The following is a 20,089-nucleotide window of genomic DNA, read 5'->3' on the forward strand; positions in this document are numbered from 1 at the left end:
CTTCCACAAATTTCTAACAGTTTTTATAGGCTCAGAGTAAGGAAACAAGGATTTCAAAAAACAAAGACAATTATGAAAATATTTGCTTCTTGAATAAACTATACTTCTTTCATTTTTTAAGATTTATTTACTTATTTAGAGAGAGAGGGAGCGGGCACGAGGTGGGGGAGCTGAGGGAGGAGAGAGAGAATCCTAAGCAGACTCCCTGCTGAGCGTGGAACCCGACTCGGGGCTCGATCCCAGGACTCTGAGATCACAACCTGAGCCAAAATCAAGAGTCAGACGCTGAACCAACTGCGCCACTCAGGCACCCCTGTACTTCTTTGTTAAGACTTTGGTTATAAAGAATTTAACTATACGGCTCAGAAATGATAAAATACTATCGAGTAGTTTTCGACAAATGATTAGTAAGCCCTCCTCATTCAGAACTTTATGTAAAACTAAGTCTTTTTAGTGATACGAAGTATTTAAATAATAAATATGCTCGTGTTCCTATTTAGAACACCTGCTTTATAATCAAATTCGTACTTAAAAGGAACTTAGGGACTAAATCCAGGTTTTCTGGTGTAGATATTTGCTGCATACTCTGATGGAGCATTATGTCCCAGATGTTATCATTAGGACTGCTTTCTAACCACTTAGCATTTTGCCTCTTTATTGCTTTCCTGAAATTATAAGTTTATTTGCATTCACACTGCTGATGAAGAAACCCAACTTTTCACTGTGAGCAGCTGTAATACGCAAGTGTGCGGTCACCTGGGTCCCGTCCGCACGCTGCTGAACCACGTGATCGTAGGCTGGTTTCTCTCGTTGATCTTTTCCTGATGAGGCTTTCAAACACTATGATTTGTTAATACTAATAACAGTTATCCAGACACAGCATTGCTGAAGTCGCGTTATCTACAGTTGCCGTATTCCACAGCACACAGCACTTGCACGAGGCACATGACCACATTTCTGAACAGGTATTTAAACCCAAAGACATTTTATTACTCAAGAAGACAACTATTAGAAAAATTAAGGGGTGCTATGATTGCACACAAGAAACCACAAGAAAATGGAGAAGGAAGTTATTCTATGGTAACATCTTAATATAAGTCAATACAACTTTTAAAATATTAATAAACTGTCCTTTTTAAAATAAGAAAGCTATTCTCCAACACAGCCTTGATATTTCAACCTACAAAGTACAGCATAGATGATTCTATTTTGTTCTGTTATCTGAAAATGCCTTTACAACAATTCAGAGAACAAGAAGAAGCTCTAATTCACATAATGGCACATATCACCTGTCTGTCAGTGAGACATCTGAAAGCATCTTTTTATTAGAAACACAAATCAATATGCCCAAGGGATTACAATAACTGCCTGAAGCAATCTGTATTACCATTTCATCCCTGACGCTCTTGCTCGCAGCAACTTATTATTATGAATGGCATGAAAATGGCAGCCTGTCACAATTGATTTTTCTTAACCTCCTGTAAGAATTTTCCCTCTTAAATGTAATCAAGTATCATCTTATTAAATATATCTCAAGCTAGGTTTTATAAAACAGTCCATTGCTCAAGTTGTATTCCTTATAATTTAAACTTTCACCAAGTATTATTATAAAAGTAACTGCTTAGTAATAAAAACTTTTGGTTTGTTCGAAGTTTTAAGATAACAGTTTCAGACTGGGTAGACCCCATGTCCCTGCCTTGTGCCTGCTGGAGCCCCGGAGGCACGCATTTTCGTCCTGAAAAAGAGCCTCGAGAACTGGTCTCTATCTCAGAACTCTCCTCCATCGAACAACATCGTAGAATTTGGTATTAATCGACACAACTGGATAAAATTTGTGCTACATTTTAAAGAGTATTCTGATAAACCCTTGTAATAAGCTTAAAGCTGTATATTCTGATTCTATAAAATGATCAACTCAGATTCCAAGGACCACTCTGAAAGGGTGAATTAACATGGGACACCTCTCAGTGATGAATCTGGTTGCAGCTTAGTTAACCCGCCCACGAATTCTCTTTACATCTCACATTGTCCTGGCCACTAAGGAGGTGGTGGCTCTCGGTTATCAGTGCGTGTCCCAGCCCTCAGGGCTGGCTGCACCCCCAGTTTCCAATTCAGGAGGTCTAGGAGAGACACCCCAGGGAAGTCTCCGTGCAGGCAGAGGTAACGCTGATTTCGCCAGCCCAGGGCCACTCAGCTGGGCCATGAGACAAGGCCGTGGGGACAGAGAGGTGCCGCCGAGTGAGACAGGCGGCTGAGGCAGCAGCTAGAGAAACCGCCTTCATCTCCGTTTTTTAAAATGCATGCCTGGGGTAGAGGGTAGGCATCCGTGGCCACAGCAGAAGATGAGGCAAGTGATCATATTTTTCTCCTCACTTTTCTGTTGGACGTTTACTTTCTGATAAGCAGCTAGAGAAGAATAAAACAGACAAAATGAAGACAAAAGGAGAAATGCCCAAATTAAGGCTTGGGAAATGAGATGGGCAGAATGACAAGTTTAAGAACAGGTTTTATGAAGCAACCAGCAAAACTGGTTAAATGGCGAACATCCCTCTACTCAGCTCTGGGAGGGTATTCTGAAAGGTGCAGATGAGGGTGCAGGAGCTCCTCTGGCCTCCACGGGGAAGTCACGCTCACATCCCGACCCATGGGGACGGCTGGTGCTTTTCCCAGGCGGAGACAGGACTCTGTGCAAGAGACTCCACCAAGGGGGACAGGGGCCCTACGAGCGGGCCGTGATGTCGAGTACCGCCACCTGTGTGCACCTGCGACTGTGGAAGTTCCCCGACTCACCTGCCCCATCACCTCTCACTCTGGACCAGCCATTTCTCGGCCCATGCCTCTGCTTCTGCTCTGAGGCTCTTCACATCGGCCTGAGAAAGCCACATGCTCCTTACTGGCTCCATTACAAACTTAAGAATCCCAGCAGCTGTTGGGTCCTTCCATCGCTCAAGAACTGATGAGGCTGAATTGTTCCGCGAATCCTCTCCAACTCCGGCCATGCTGTGCATCCCTCTCCCCACCTGAATGACTGTTATCACTGGCTTCTCCCCCACCAGTCAGCACTGCTCTCTTCCCGCAGTGCCTCCATCCCAGAAGCTCACAGATGTTTCCCAAGTGAGCATGTCCCTCCTCCACACGCTACGGGAAGGCAGGGAATAAACGCACTATGGAGCGAGAGCGGGACACACCGGCTGACGGACTGAGAACCGTCCACATGTGTCCAGAGCCATGGAGCCACGCCCTACTGCACACAGCAGCTCTTCCCCCGGTCACCCCGGTGATCTGAAATGACTGCGGGATGACCGTGGAACTCATTCTTCCACAGACTGCAGCTTCTCCTTTATAAACTGGGGCCCTCTCTTCTTTTATGAAAAGCATGAATAATTTTATAATTTTCTCACCAGAAACAAACAAAATCAATAAAATCCTCTGCCCTCATCCCTGCTGCTGTCCTGATGCTTTGGGCTCCCTCCCAACCCTCGGCCCCACTGTCCTTCCCCTCATCCCTTACCTTCCATCTCCCTTTGCATCTGACTCCCCTGGAACAAATCAAAGACAATGATTCTCCTGTTGCTAAATCCACTCGTCTCTTTTCATTTTTCTCCCCAACGACCTCCAAAGCGCCAGCAGGCTGCGGACCTCCACCCAGCACTACGAGTGCCTTCCTCCTTCAGCCTTCCTTCCTGGCCCCTCTTCCGCCGCTTCAGCCCTTCGCTGCCAGCACTATGAGGTTCGACGAGGTTCCTGTCTCGTTCTGGCTCTTACTGTACATAAAAGGCCTGGGAGCTCTCACCTATGACCACGTTGGGGTAGCCAGTGGTCTTAAGTCATTAAATATCCCCCCTTTCCCTCCTTCTGCACTGGGGGTCGGCCTTACCCCCCTGGCCCACTCACCTTCTGTGAGGCCATTCCTTGCTCTGGCCAAGGAAAGGTGAGCTGAGCCACTCGGTATGTAACCCGCCCCGTCTGTGTCCTCGTACCCAGTGGTCCTGGAGGGCTCCCCGAGGGACCGTGAGGAGCAGAGCACCTGCCAACGTGTCAGACCCGTACTGAGGAGGAAAGCAGTCTTTGCCGTAGTGAGCCACTGCGGTTTTCCAGGCCGTGCGTGGCACAGCAGGACTCGGAGACAGGACTCTTTCATAAGGACGTATTTCCAGCCCCAATTACTCTGCTGTCGTGAGCACCACAGCGAAATCTCACTGGAGCACCGTGTCTGTCACCGCCCTACACGCACGCAGAACGGAGCGTGAGCAACAGTGCGCTTCCCCCTCAAGAAGAGACGCTCAGGGAAATGGTCTGACTGCCCTCTGAGATGTTTCCTTTGTGTTTCGGGTGGCCTTCCATGAAGTCCAAATGTTGGCTGGTTTAGTAAGCCACTGCAAGAACACGGAGAGGTCGTCTTTACATGATGTCTTCCTTTCTCTCTTTAGGGATCTGAGTATCACATAATCTTTTCATTCAACATGTATCAGTACTTCCCCTAGATAAATGACATCTGTTACTTTTTGCCCCCTGTAGCATGCTTATGTTTCCTGAATTTTTTTCTTATAAATCTGGCATTTGACACTTAGAAATATTTAATAACGTATGCAAATTTAGAGATTTTATTCTTCTCCTAGGAGCATTCCTTAATTTACAAAAGCGCCTCCTCTCAAGCTGGCGCCCTCTGACCCGCAGTGCTTTCACGGAGAGGCACCACGCTAACACCACAGCCTCCTGCACCACCACGTCCCCGCTCCAAAACCAGATGCCACCACTTCCTGCGAGGGTGGTCGTGCAGATTCACGACGACGTCACATACCAAGTGCTCCGAACAGCACCTGCCACGTGTCGGCGCTCTGCCTGGGCCTCAGCTATCACAGGCACAGAGACTTCCGCCTGGGGCTGATGGAGCACCAGGAAGGTGCCAGCCACGGAGGAGCACGTCTGCTCCACCTGTGAGGCTGACGGGCGGCAGAGCAGGGTTCTGAATCCAGTTCTGCAAAAAGTCGAAGATACCCTTCCAGTCATAGGTATGCTGTGTTACCACCAAGGACATTTAGAAGTTTTATTTCATTTTAAAGGAGGGAGAGAGGAAGAGGAGGAGGGGGAGCGGAAGGAGGACTGCTGATATGGGCATGGAGCAGGTCTCCAGGCCACCCGGCGGGACAGCGTGCGGCGGGGTGCCCGCACAGCTAGGTGTACCCTCAGTATTTCTGGGCACTCGTTCACAAGGCACACTTCACTGTACAGGAGGACAGTAACGGTGGGTAACGTGTACTGAGCGGTAAGACACAGAATTCAGCCATTTGCCCAGGGTCACAGAGCTGGCTAGTGGCAATGCCCAGACTCTGACCGGGCAGCAAAGCCCCAGGCCAGAGTTCTTCACCTCCGGTATACACCTGGGAAAGGTCACCCAACTGCCCGTGTGTCCACGCCCAAAGGGAAGAGCATGGGAGCCCAAACCAAAGGTGTCTGCAGAGCGGTGAGGTGCGGACAGACAACGGGAGGGAACAGAAAAGAAGCCACCCTGAAGAGTAAGCTGGGAGGAAACAGGAGTTGTGCTACATGACAGGATAACTTCTCAGATTTTAAAGCTTACTATTTAAAATAAAACTGACCCTCAAAGTCATCCTAAAAGTAAAATGATTAGAAATGATTAAGAAACAAAACATACCCTAGAACTTGTATATGCATAGGTAGAACATTCTAGTTTTGCTTACTAAAGAAAAAAAATATCGCTATACTTCACAGAAAACATACACAAATATGTATGTAATTCTGTCAATAATCTGTTTAATAATTTATTTTTAAATAGGTTTAACTCTACTGAAAAAATAATGACTTGAGGTATATTCAATTTCCTCAAATGAGCACAAGGTTTGTAATAGACATCAACAGGGATAATTTTCCATGTTATCACAATCAGAGTTTAAACTAATACGAATGTGTCACACACAGACATTTGGAGTCCTAATGGAACACTACTTCATCGAGCTCCCTGGGATGACCCGTGTGGCCTGGCGGGGGCAGGGACACTCGCCAGCCAGCAAACGTGTCAGAACCACTCGGAAGCACTGCAAATGGGCACGGACATTCAAAGGGTAAGGGACGCTTTCCTAATGTTGGCAGGGTTAATTATTTTTTAAAATAGCATTTAGCTGAAAAAATGGAATATATCTTGTCCTTAAAAATATCTTTTCAAAGAATCATTTCATTTCTATTGCTTTGCAATAAAACTTCCTACAGAAGACAACCTTTTCTATTAGTTACTCACAAAGCAAGGTACGAATCCATGAGAGTGCTTTTTTTGTTCTACTCAGACACACCTCAGATTATATTTCAAATAAAAAGGAGTAAAATGCACAGTTAAAAAGAGCTTCTCATAAAGTGGACATCAGCACATTCTGTGACTTGACCATACAAAATGTATTAACCAAACAACAGCAAGCGAGAATTCAAACTAACTTTTTTTGTCCCTATGTAACTCGCATACACACGCTGCCTACCTAAACAGCAATTTCAGGAGTACAACAGAAATATGATCAAGTTAGGAATATAATCAAGCAGTCTTTAAAACTAAAACGTCTTTTCAACATGCTTATTTGAAATGAAAGTAACTTAAATGAGTTCAACAATGTCGCACTATCAAATACTGTAACATATTAATGTAGATTCTATTTTAAAAATGAGCCATCAACATAAAAAAAAGAATGCAAACCATAAAATAAACTGAAAAGAAGAGACCACAACTAACCATCAATTTATGGGCAAATTGTATATCCAACAAAGAAAACTTAAGAGACACAGAAACTTTGATTAACCAAGAAAAGATACTTTTGGAAGTTCTTCAGTATGAGCATGCTGTTACATAAATACAGAGAATTCACATCCGAAAACACCAACATTTTTGAAAGTCTGTTTTTAGGTTATTTATATTAAGCTAAAATGAACAAGCTCTTCAGGACTGCATGTACTTTCTCACTGAAAGGGAAAATCAAGTCATTAAAGCAGCTGCTCCTTAATCTAGCCTACCTTATTTTTTGGATTGGATGTGTTCATTACACTTCGAGTCTCTTTTCCAGTATAAATGACAACACCTATTACCGTACCTGCAAAAACACGAAAGTGGTCCTTACAGAGATGCCTCAAAGGGTAAGCACAGAGAGAACACTTTCTAATCAATTGTCTTGATGGAAAATATTATTCACTACTTAATTTTATATAAATTTATCTAACAGCACATTTGATTGCCTAGGTCAAGAAAGCCTAATGTCAACTTTCAAAATAAACTTTGAGGAACTCAACTTATTTCTTAAGCTATACAAATTTACCTCCATACAACATTAGAAAATGTACTGATAGTCTTTTCACTGTAAAGAGAAAGGGTGACATCGCTTGTCGGTTCACGTGTGCAAACACCACAGCTAAGTGGAGAGAGGCTGTGTTCTCAAGTGGTCAGATGCATCATGGGACCTTCACACCACGACTGCACCAGCTGAACCACTTTCCCTGAGTGAGACACTCGGGTACTACGAGGCGTAAGAGGCTCTGCTGACATCTGAGCACATACACAATTAAAACAGTAAGAGACAATTACATGAGTAACATTCGATGTTGGATTTAGATGTTATTAGCCTTTTTTACTCATGTCTCCTAAAAGTTTGGTTTTCTAAGTATGTCTATCAAACGTAAGGCAAAAGAATACTAAAATACCCCTAGAACAACCCTTGGATTACAAAGGCTCAGAGGCACTCACCTCTGTGATGTTAAATTAAAAACCACAGAAGTCTGTTTCTAAACTGCAGCTATGCATAATTTATATTCCCAGCTTTTGTAAATTCTGATGAGAAATGATTAAAGAAAGAAAATCACGTCCACAAATACTGAGACCAACACCACTGCAGAATTCACTATAATAATTATACAAAAACTCTTTGATATCACATTAATGTCATGTGTGAAATTTAGTGCGTCGTAAGTCAGGACCCATGGAATAAATGTGATCCTAGCGATCTCTTGGATTTATATGAACTGATAGCTGCAAATCATACGCATTAGATAAGGAACAGTTTCCTCCACGGGATGGTCAGGAAGACAGGGAGGTGCTAGAGGGCTGCTCAGCGGTCACTTCTGCAGAGGTTACACACATTTCTTTCAAAATAAGCACTTCCTTTCTTCCCCCCGTTTTAATTGTGAGCCGCTTGCAGAGCTGTGCGGTTGAATTTCCTGAGCCCCCTGAAAGCAGAGCAGCCCCTCCAGCACAGAGGGCAGCCCAAACTGCACAGATGCGACCTTTGTAGGGCAGTGCCCAGCAGAGCTGCAGATGGCAAGTCTGCACTCAGCGCTCAGGAAAGCACGGACTATGTAATGACCCGGTGCCGTAGAGGACCCCACCCCAAACACACACAGCTCTTGTGTCAGTCAAACAGTACATTCAATCTGACTGCGTCAGTAGTTTCTTCCTATTTTGCCAATTAAACTTAAACAAAATACAGGAGTGTCTCATGTGAAGTAAGCTCACTAATGTTAAAAAAGTACAAAAACAGAAGACAAACTGCAAAATTATTTTTAATATTAGCAGAACAAAGAGTCTCAGAAAAGACTTAAAAATTAATCAGGCTAGAAAACACTGTCCTAAAATCCGGACAAACTATTAGTAATGTTGATTCTAGGCTGGTATTGCAGTTACAAGTATCCAAAATGCAATCTGAGAAATGACAAGACTAAGAAAATGTAATGCATTCAGATACACATAGATAGCATATATAATCAGTATTGCAGGTTAAATATACTGTGCGTAAAGAGTATTTAACAGAATTCCTCCAGTGGTTTTCCTTGTATAATCTACTGAAGTCTGGTGAAGGCTCTCCTGTGTATTATCTCATCCCATTCTCACTAAAAAGGAATTAGAATAATGCATTTTTTTCCGAGTCTGTCATGCTTTTTAACTACTAAAATTAGTGAAGTCAGTATGGAGTATTTGCAGTATTCTCCATTCTTTTTGACAAAGGGCACCTCCTTACGGACTAGTACAGGCTGAAACACTGACCAAACCCTGTATGTATGACAAATGCACCTATACATACACATATCATATATATACATATGGCAAAGGGGTTACCCTGTTCATTTTGGAAACAAGACCTGAGAGGGAACACAACAGAGCACATTCATCAGAAAGTCTGACAGAGAGAACGTGTCAGAGACAGACAGACACACAGACCTCGAGAACGCTCAACCAACCGAAGTATTTCCTGTCACTTAGGCACCTGCTGGCTCCCGTGCAGAACTGCTTTCCTCGTGCCAGTCTCAACAAAACCCCGAGCATGGGCGGCCCACCCACTGCAGAGTTTTCGTGTGCCTGCAACAGATGGGGAGCGCAAAGACGGCCAGCAAAGACTACGGATTTGCCTCAGGAAAGCAACACGGAGAGACCGAGCCAGGGACATAGGCGACACTGCAACCTGCACCAGGTCTGGGTCCCGCCCAGCGAGCATGCCCTGCGTCCAGGGATGGCAGGGCGGCTGCACCCACTTCCCAGCGGCCAGGACTGCCCAGCCCTGAGACCCGAGGTGCAAGCAGCAGCAGGGTGCAGCGCTGCTGTGTCCTCCGCGGCCCCCACTGCCCTCCTGCACCACAGCTCGCGGGTCGCGTCCCTCAGGGGACTGCAGGGGGGCAGCTTCTCCTGCTTTCCCGAGGCCCATCGGGCAACCGCTCTGCTGCTGGAGCCTCACACACCATGCCCACTAAAGGGACAGTGTGATTTTAAGTTTCCGATCTGGCACGAGGACTAGTCTCATAAAGTATCATGCCAAAAGTTACCAAGAGAAATGAAACCACACAAAAACCAAAAAGAATATATATGTCCCAATTTTTTCAACATAAATCATCAAACTGCTATAAAAGTGTCCAAGTGTTTATTCTCATTTTCTGTATTTAACACAATCAGTACCAGCCCTGGACCCCTGTCTACGCACAGGCCCCCCTCTAGAGGGAGGGGTCACCCTGGACCACCATGGGCACACACGCCCAGCAGCCCTGCTCTGGGCCACATCTCTGCTTCCAGGCTCTTGGCAGTTTAAGATCAGAACACTCTCTTGTCCACTTATCAGTTGCAACGTGGCAGCTCTCTGGGACACTGACTCTGCTCTGGGAATGACATTCACTGACCGACAAGGGGAAGAAGAGGGAGGGCACCACAGGCAGTTGTGTTTGTCCCTTTTCAGGGACCCTTGGCCCTCGGATCCTCTGTGGTGTTAACGTGAGCCCTCATTCCCATGCACTCAGAACCCCAGGATGAGGGAGGAAGGCCCAAGTTCACTTCACCTAGGAGGCAACCTGAATTTAGTGGACACATATTTAAAAAATAAGATTTAAAAAAATTCTGTTCTTTCTTTCTCAACTTATAATCAAGTATAAAGAAGATATGAGCCCTTAAATTACTCCTGGAAACCCAAGGTCTTTCGAACATTGCTCAGGATACAGCAGTTTGATAATATATAGAGTCTAGTAACTGCTCACATTATTAAGGTTTTTAAATAAAGTATGTGTTAAAATATTTAAAATTAATGAAAAGAGCTTGCATTTTTAAAATGTCCAAACACAAACTAAAATTAGAGGTGTCTTCCCTAAGTTTTTTTGAACGGATGGTTTTTGAGTATATAAATACTTTCTTGGAAGCTAAGAAGCCCGGGTGAACTGAATTCGACTCATCAGAGAAATGAGAAACAGTCATCAACGTGGCAAGCTTATGTGACACCTAGATTTGTGTCTGTTCTGCCTGCGTATGCAACTAGGAGCTACCACGTGCCAAGGTCACCTGGAGAGTAGAGGACCGGAGGGGAAAAGTATGTACGGGGAGTTATCGGGGGCATCACAGAGGCCTTCTGCTCGGGGGCTTCTGCCTCTGTGAGGACAAAGGCCACAGATCGATAGCACCAGGATCAGTAGCCACATTCTCATACACAGGGAACAAAAGATCAAACGTATTTTTTTTTAAAAGCATCTTCCATATGATGGAAACAAAACAGAATACAGCTCTAGACATGGAGAATGTGAAATCTGTGACCAAGTATCAAGCTTACATGTGGTATGTTTTAAATATTTTCCTATCAACTATTAAACGCTAAAGGCTGAAGGGCGACAGCCGTCGAGGATGGATTCAAATCCCGACCCTGGGACAGCCTGGCTGCGTGACTGTGTGAACAACGCGGGCCGGTGCCATGAGGCTACGCACCACCACGCTGAGCCGGGGCGCAGCTGTCAGCAAGGTCAGCAGAGCTCGGCAGCGTGGAGGAAGCACAAGACTCTGAGACTTCTCCTGGCCGCAGTGCCCTCTCCAGTGACCCCACGGGCTCAGCCAGTCTTCCCTTCCTGGGGTCTACGTAGCCCGAGACCTGGCCTGCTCCCGCCCGCCCCCGCCTTGGTGTGCTATCCTTACTTCTCTTTCTCTTTAGTTTGAGAAATTGAAAAAATCATCAGTACAAAAATCATGAAAGACCTCAATTTCTATTAAAATTGTCCTATTTGCCTTCAAGCTTTTTATTAAACACAGAAAACAAGTCCCCTCTCCTCCTCTATTCCCTAAAAGGTGCACACAAGGACCCCTACAGGAGCCTGGTTTACACGCTGCTGTGCACACAGGCCCCCATGGCACACACACAGAACTGCCCTGCCTTCCCCGAGCACCGGGCACCAGGCCCCGGCGCCATCCTCTTCAGCCTACAGCTCAAGAGGCCCTCACACAGCTGCTGGCGTGCTCACGAATCCTCCCCACACCTTTCCACCCCTTTACCTCATGCACCTGTTTGCTCCTCCCTCAAACTCTGATCAGGTAAGGATTTTGGCTTCTTTGTTTTGGGGGCACCTTATACGTCCCTGTGGTACTCAGCAGAGCGTAAAGTACCCGCCTCACTTTATTAAAGTCGTCCTTGCCCATGAGCTCCCGAGGACAGTGCATTCAACAGCGCCTGGTCTCTGCAGAGGGATTCTTAGAAAACCACCAAAGAGCAACCAGGCTCTGTGGGCGTTGGGCCACACAGCCCTACTCTGAACATCCCCTAGCCTTCCTACCCCCACCAGCATCCTTCAGGCTGCTAAGATTCACTCCTGGTTACCATTAGCAAGTCAACTACTTTCTGAAAAGCTGACCATCATTTAGATTTCAGTACCTCCCAGAGAAATTTACTTCCCAAAATGTATATTTAGGTGACCTCCCTGTTCAGCCACTAGAAATACTCCAACATCCTCCAATTTCACTCAGAAGAAAATTAAGACGCTTTACTCTGGTCCCCAAAGGCCCAACATGAAATACCTCCCCAGGCCCCCTATCTCATCTAGTACTTTTCTCCCTGACAGACAAACCCACCACAGTGATCTCTTCTAGATTGTACTGGGTGACTGAGGAGTGGGAAGATCCCCCAAGTACCACCACTTCCTTCCCCAGTTGTGCTAGGCCACCTCCCAGTAAGGGACACTGACAAGTTTGCCGAGAAGAGGTATCAGAACCCGCGAAATGCCCCTGCCCTGCTCCATGGAGGCCTTGCTCCTTGCAGCGCACAGCCCACAGCCAGCGCTTGCCCAGGACTCAGCCCCTCAGGTCCTGCCCCACACCTGCCAACTACAGGGTATGATCAGTAAGGTCCCTGGGTGGTACAAGGCGGGATTTTCAGAGATACCGCACAGAGTCACTCCAGTACACAAAGCACCACCAAATGTGAGAGCTGACGCTAACAAGAGAACTTGTTTCGTACCTGATGCAACAATGGTGCTCGCCCACAGCGTATTTTCTATGCTGAGACTCTCATGAATGGGTGGGTCGCAGTCTTCCTGTTCACAGAGAAGGGGAAAAATGGCAAGTTAGCAACTTTTTTTTACTTCAGATACCTGCAGTGATAAAAACAAGTGTACAAGCTGGATTCAGGGAATGAGCAGTGAAATGGCAATGCAGAATAAAGGTGAAAAACAAGGGAATTTAGACGGAGGTCCTGGGAAGAGGGCAGAGCAGGGAGCACCAGGAATCTCTCCCCACCGGGCAACGACCGCACGGCAGAATCTGTCTGATGGGACTATCTGGGGACTGAAGAGTCGGCTGAAGGCTTGCAGCTGTCCAGGAGAAGTAGTCAGTTTGGGTCTCTTCTAGCTCCCAGCACAGAGCAGCTACCCAGCCGTGTGGCAGGCAGCCGTGCACGTGCTTCTGGGGCAGCCTGCAGACGCCAGGTGGGCAAGAAGCACCCCGTCCTCCAAAGAGCAGGGGTCTAAGCTCTGACCACCGCCGGCTGCTTCTGATCACACAGGTGCAAACACAGAGCCTGGCGGCCGTTGCTGTCGGCCCTCCAGCTCCAGTGACTCCAAGGGCATTAGAAGGGCGAGGGCCCCCCTGTCCCCCTTCTGGGAGCCAGACATTAAACACTAGAACATTCTAAAACAACTGCATATATGGAAAAAACCACAAAGTGACTGTGGGTGCCCAAGAAAAAGCTCAGAAAAGACCTGAAAAGACATTAAATGTACATCTCAGACTGATAACCCAGCACAGAGACAGTCTATAATAATAAAAAATAAGTAAATCAATAAATAAATATAATGACTAAAACCCCAGCAAGCCCGGAAGAAGGGTGAGAATGGACTTCTAGAGTTACATCATTATACTTAAAAAAAAAAAGTGTTCAACAATAACAAGGCATTTAAAAAAAAAAAAGTATGGCCCATTTATTTATTTATTTTAAAGATTTTATTTATTTATTTGAGAGAGAGAGTGAGAGACAGCATGAGAGGAGAGAGGGTCAGAGGGAGAAGCAGACTCCCTGCTGAGCAGGGAGCCAGATGTGGGACTCGATCCAGGGACTCTGGGATCATGACCTGAGCCGAAGGCAGTCGCTTAACCAACTGGGCCACCCAGGCGCCCAGTATGGCCCATTTAAAGGAAAATTATAAATCAACAGAAATAACCCCTGAAAAAGACCTGATGTTAGATATACTAGACAAAGACTTTAAAAGGAAGTTATTAAGGATGTTTAAAGAAATGAAGATGTGAAGAATTCCAAGAAAACAATGTGTGAACGAAACGTAAATATGAAGACAGAAAACCTAAACAGAAACCAGAAGAAAGTCAAGAGCTGAAAAGTACGATGACTGAAATGAAAATTTCCCTAAAGAGATTCAAGGCAGATCTAACCACGCAGAAGAATCAGCAAACCTGAACACAGAACAATGGAAATGACCAAGTCTGGGAAACAGAATGAAAACAGGTGGAGGAAAATTGAAAGGGTCTGACGGAGTGCAGGACACCAAGGTACAAACCAATATATGTATTGTGGGAGTCCCAGAAGTGGAAGACAGAGTGAAAAGGGCAGAGAGAATATGTGAAGAAGTAATGGATGAAAACACCCCAAATCTGATGAAAGACATGCATGTAAACAGTGAAGAAGCTCAAGCAAATCCAAGGAAGATGAACTCAAAGAGACCCACATAGAGACACATTATAATATATAACAAAGACAAGGACTCCCAAGGTGGTTCAGTCATTAGGTGTCTGACTTTTGTTTCGACTTAGGTCATGACCTCAGGGTTGTGAGACTGACCCCCACACTGGACTCCACGATCGGCGCGGAGTCTGCTTGAGATTCTCTCGTTCTCCCTCTGTCCCTCCCCATCACATGTTCTCTATCTCTTTCTCGAAAATAAATAAATAGGGTAGCTCTATTTTTAATTTTTTGAGGCACCTCCACACTGTTTTCCAAAGTGGCTGTACCAACTTGCATTCCCACCAACAGTGTAAGAGGGTTCCCCTTTCTCCACAACCTCTCCAACATTTGTTGTTTCTTGCCTTGTCAATTTTTGCCATTCTAACTGGTGTAAGGTGGTATCTTAATGTGGATTTGATTTAAATTTCCCTGATGGCTAATGATAATGAACATTTTTTCATGTGTCTGTTAGCCATTTGTATGTCTTCTTCAGAGAAGTGTCTGTTCATGTCTATTGCCCATTTTTTGACTTATTTGTTTTTTGGGTGTCGAGTTTGAGAAGTTCTTTATAGATCTTGGAAATCAGCGCTTTGTCTGTAGTGTCATTTGCAAATATCTTCTCCCATTCCGTGGGCTGCCTCTTTGTTTTGTTGACTGTTTCCTTTGCTGTGCAGAAGCTTTTTATCTTGATGAAGTCCCAATAGTTCATTTTTGCTTCTGTTTCACTCGTCTTTGGAGATGTATCTTGAAAGAAGTTGTGTGGCCAATGGCAAAGAGGTTACTGCCTATGTTCTCCTCTAGGATTTTGATGGATTCCTGTTTCACATTAGCTACCCTATGACCCAGCAATTGCACTACTGGGTATTTACCCCAAAGACACAGATGTAGTGAAAAGGGCCATATGCACCCCAATGTTCACAGCAGCAATGTCTGCAATAGCCAAACTGTGGAAAGAGCCGAGATGCCCATCAACAGATGAATGGATAAAGAAGACGTGGTCCATATATACAATGGAATATTACTCAGCCATCAGAAAGGATGAATACCCAACTTTTACATCAACATGGATGGGACTAGAGGAGATTATGCTAAGTGAAAAAGGTCAAGCAGAGAAAGTCAATTATCATATGGTTTCACCCATTTGTGGAATGTAAGGAATAGCATAGAGGACATTAGGAGAAGGAAGGGAAAAATAAAGGGCAGGGGGAATCAGAGGGGGAGACGAACCATGAGAGATTATGGACTCTGAGAAACAAACTGAGGGTTTTAGAGGGGAGGGGAGTGGCGGGATGGGTGAGCCCGGTGATGGGTATTAAGGAGGGCACGTACTGCATGGAGCACTGGGTGTTATATGAAAACAATGAAATCGTGGATCACTACCTCAAAAACTAATGATGTATTATTGTATGGTGACTAACATAACATAACAAAATAAAATTTTTAAAAATTAAATAAATAAATCTTTAAAAAAAAAAAAGACAAAGACAAAAAGAGAATCTTGAAGGCAGTATGAAAGAAGCAAACCATCATATACAAGGGATCCCCAATAAGGTTATATGCAGGTTTTTCATTAGAAATACTGGAGACTAGAAGGCAGTGTGCTGATATATTCAAAGTGCTCAAAAACAAACAAACAAACATCCATGTCAGCCAAGAATCCCATATCCAGCAAAACTGTCCTTCAAAAATATGGGTAAAATCAAGACATTCCCAGAAAAACAAAAGCTTAGAGAGTATGTGTCCATCAGACCTTTCCTGCAAGAACTGTTCAAGGGAGTCCTGCAGGTGAAAGAAGAGGATACAGTAACTCAAAACTACATGGGGAAATAAAGATCTCAAGAACGGTGAGTATACAGGCAATTATAAAAGGAAATATTATTGTAACAATGGTTTGTAACTGCACTTTTTTTTTTTAAAGATTTTATTTATTTATTTGACAGAGAGAGACACAGTGAGAGAGGGAACACAAGCAGGGGGAGTGGGAGAGGGAGAAGCAGGCTCCCCGCAGAGCAGGGAGCCCGATGCGGGACTCGATCCCAGGACCCTGGGATCATGACCTGAGCTGAAGGCAGACGCTTAACCAACTGCGCCACCCAGGTGCCCTATAACTGCACTTTTTGTTCTCTACATGACTTAAGAGACTATTACATAAAACCTAGTATTGTTGTAATTTTGGTTTGTAACTCCAAATCTTGTTTTCTACATTAAGAGGCTGGTGCATTTAAAAGAAGTATTTGTTTACATTTTTAGGCACAGAACGTATAAAGATGTAATTGTGTGACATCAGCAAACAAAAGGGGTGGGGATAGAGCTATAAAGGAGCACAGCCTTTGTATGTTATTCAACTTAAGTTGGTATAAATTCAAATTAGAGTGTTATATCTTTAGAATGTTAAATGTAATTCCCATGGTAACCACAAAGAAAACAGCTATAGAATATACACAAAAGGAAATGAGAAATTTAAACATTTCCCTACAAAAACCAACTAAACACAATAGAAGACAGTAGTGTAGGAAATGAGGGACAAAAAAAAAAAAAAAAATATATATATATATATATATATATATATATAAGGCACACAAAAAATTGAACAAAGACAGAAGTTAAGTCCCTTCTTTTCAGTCATTACTTCAAATATCAATGGATTAAACTCAACAATCAGAAGACAGAGATTGGCACAATGGATAAAAATACATGACCCAACTGTATACTGTCTACATGCTGAGACTCACTTTAGATCCAAAGACACCAAGAGGTTGCAAGTGAAAGCACAGGAAGAGATATTGCATGGGAATAGTAAGCAGAAATGAGCAGCTGAGGCTATACTAATACCAGAAAAATTAAATGTCAAACCAAAAAAGGTTATAAGAGACATTATATGTTCATTAAATGTTCAATAAGGCAGGAAGATATGATTATAAACAACTGTGCATCTAATGAAAATCTGTAAAAATAGACGAAGCAAAAACTGATAGAATTTAAGGGAGAAACAGCTCAACAGTAATAGAGACATTAATATTCCACTCACAATTATGGCTAGAACAACCAGACAGAAGTAAGTAAAGAGAAAACTTGGCAAAATAAGCCAACTAGATCTAACAGACATGCAGAACATTCCACCCCAAAACAGCATACACATTCTTCCCAAGCACACATGGGACATTTCCCAGGACAGACCTTACGTTACAAATTAAGCCCCAACAGATCATCATACAAAGTATCTACTCCAACCACAATGAGATAAAGATAGAAATCAATAACAGAAAATTCACAGAACTGTGGAAATTCAACAACACTGTTAAACAACCAATGGATTACAAAGAAATCACAAAGGGAATTAAAAGATACTTAGAGACAAATGGTAAAAAACTTGTGAGGTGCAACCTAAGTGGGTGCTAAGGGGGAAATTTAAAGCTATAAATGCTTATATTAAAAAAGAGGAAAGATCTCAAATTGATGACCTAACTTTACAACCATGGAACTAGAAAAAGAAGAATAAACCAAACCTAAAGCCAGCTGAAGGAAAGAAAAAATAAAGATTAGAGCAAAGATAAATGAAATAAAAGAGCAGAAAAACAATTTTAAAAGTGAATGAAAGCAAAAGTTCGTTCTTTGAAAACATCAACAAAACTGGCAAACCTTTAGCTAGTTGGACTAAGAAAAAACAAAAAAGAAGACTCAAATTACTAAATTCAGAAGCCAAAGTGGGAAAATATTACACTTCAATGGAAATAAAAAGGATTAAAAGAGAATACATTAGTACCCATGTGGCAAGAAATTGGATGAATGGATGAATTTCTAGAAACACAAAACCTACTAAGAGTAATCATGAGGAAATAGAAAATCTGAATAGACCTATATCTAGTTAAGAGACTGAATCAATAATAAAAAATCCGACAGAGAAAAGCCCTGGGTCCAATGACTTCACTGGTGAAATCTACCAAAAATGTAAAGAAAGACTAACATCAATCCTTCTCAAACTTCCAAAAAATTAGAGAAGGGACATCTCCTAACTCACTCTATAAACCCAGCACAACCTTGATACCAAAGCCAGACACAGACATGACAAGAAAAATAAAGATCGGGGCGCCTGGGTGGCTCAGCCGGTTAAGCGTCTGCCTTCGGCTCAGGTCATGATCCCAGGGTCCTGGGATCGAGCCCCGCATCGGGCTCCCTGCTCAGCGGGAAGCCTGCTTCTCCCTCTCCCACTCCCCCTGCTCGTGTTCCCTCTCTCACTGTGTCTCTCTCTCTCAAATAAATAAATAAAATCTTTAAAAAAAAAAAAAAGAAAGAAAAAGAAAGATCAACATTCTTTATGATCACTGATGCAAAAATCTTGTAATACTAGCGAACAGAATTTAGCAAAATATTAAAAGGATTATACACTATGACCAAGCAGAATGCAAGGTTGGTTCAACATGTAAGCCAATCAATGTAATACATTACATTAACAGAATGAAGAAAAAAATCCACATGCTCATCTCAACTGATGCAGAAAAAGCAAATATTCAATATGCTTTTGTGATTAAGGGAAAAAAAGCAAAAGCATTCAATGAAACTAGGAAAAGAAGGGAACTACAGGGGGGTCTGGGTGGCTCAGTTGGTTAAGCGCCTGCCTTCGGCTCAGGTCATGATCTCAGGGTCCTGGGATCGAGTCCCACACTGGGCTCCCTGTTCGGCGGGGAGCCTGCTGCTCCCTCTGCCCCTCCCCCTGCTTATGCTTGCTCTCTCTGTCAAGTAATTTAAATAAAATCTTAGAAAAAGGGAGGGGGAACTACATCAACATAACACAAGCCATACATGAAAAGCCCATGGCGAGCATCATACCAGATGGTGAAAGACTGAAACCTTTTTTGTTTTTGTTTTTGGTCAGGATGCCCATTTTCACTATGTCTATTCAGCTTAGAACATAGTACTAGAAGTTCTAGCTACAGCAATTATGAAAGAAAAAGAAATAAAGTTACCCTTCCCTAATACCACATATAAAAATAACTCAAAATGAATCAAAGACCTAAATGTAAGTCTTAACAACAACAAAACCCTTGGAAGAAAACATCGGACAAAAGCTTCATGACACTGAATCTGGCAGTGATTTCTTGGATATGACACCAAAGGCAGAGGCAGCAAGAGAAAAAACAGACAAATCGAACCTCATGAAATTTTTTACTTGGGTGCATCAAAAGACCCTATCCAGAGTAAAAAGACAACCCACAGAATGGGAGAAAATATCTGCGAATCACAGATCTGACAAGGGATTAACATCCAAAATATAAAGAGAACTCCTGAAACTCATCACCACCACCAAAAAAAATTCAAAAATGGGAAAAAGACTGGAATAGACATTTCTCCAAAGATATATGAATGGACCAAAAAGACATGAAAAGATGCTCAAGATCACTAATCATTGGGGAACAGCAAATCAAAACCACAATGAGGTCCCACTTTACACCACACACTCATGAGGATGGCAATGCTCAGAAGAGGAGAAAACAGAGGACGTGGAGAAACGGGACCCCTGTGCGCTGTTGGTGGGAATGTAAAATGGCGCAGCTGCTGTGGGAAACGGTATGGCAGGTCCCCAAAAAATTGAAAACGGAATTACGACTTGACCCAGAAATTCCACTTGTGGGTATGGACCCCCC

At 43.7% G+C, this 20,089-nt stretch overlaps 1 protein-coding gene and 1 long non-coding RNA gene across 12 annotated transcripts in view; both read right to left on the bottom strand.

The window, feature by feature from the left end:
- Positions 1 to 20,089, bottom strand: part of ATP9B (ATPase phospholipid transporting 9B (putative)) — a 229,832-nt gene that overhangs the window by 118,511 nt on the left and 91,232 nt on the right. For all 11 annotated transcript variants that reach the window (XR_004677674.1, XM_034996241.1, XM_034996244.1 and 8 more), the window contains 2 exons: positions 12,735 to 12,810; positions 7,015 to 7,091 (listed from right to left, as the gene is read on the bottom strand). Coding sequence is in view for 10 of the 11 variants with exons in the window: in XM_034996241.1 (XP_034852132.1) it covers positions 7,015 to 7,091; positions 12,735 to 12,810 (153 nt within the window). In the remaining variant the exon portion in view is untranslated. The remainder of the gene's footprint in view (positions 1 to 7,014; positions 7,092 to 12,734; positions 12,811 to 20,089) is intronic.
- LOC118004695 lies at positions 1,480 to 6,999 on the bottom strand. The gene is made up of 2 exons (XR_004677675.1): positions 4,802 to 6,999; positions 1,480 to 4,376 (listed from the first exon to the last, which is right to left on the bottom strand). It is a non-coding gene; the product is annotated as an uncharacterized LOC118004695 (long non-coding RNA).

The sequence above is a fragment of the Mirounga leonina genome, unplaced genomic scaffold (genome assembly GCF_011800145.1).
Source record: "Mirounga leonina isolate KUSES-001 unplaced genomic scaffold, KU_Mleo_1.0 Mir_93, whole genome shotgun sequence".
NCBI lineage: Eukaryota > Metazoa > Chordata > Mammalia > Carnivora > Phocidae > Mirounga > Mirounga leonina.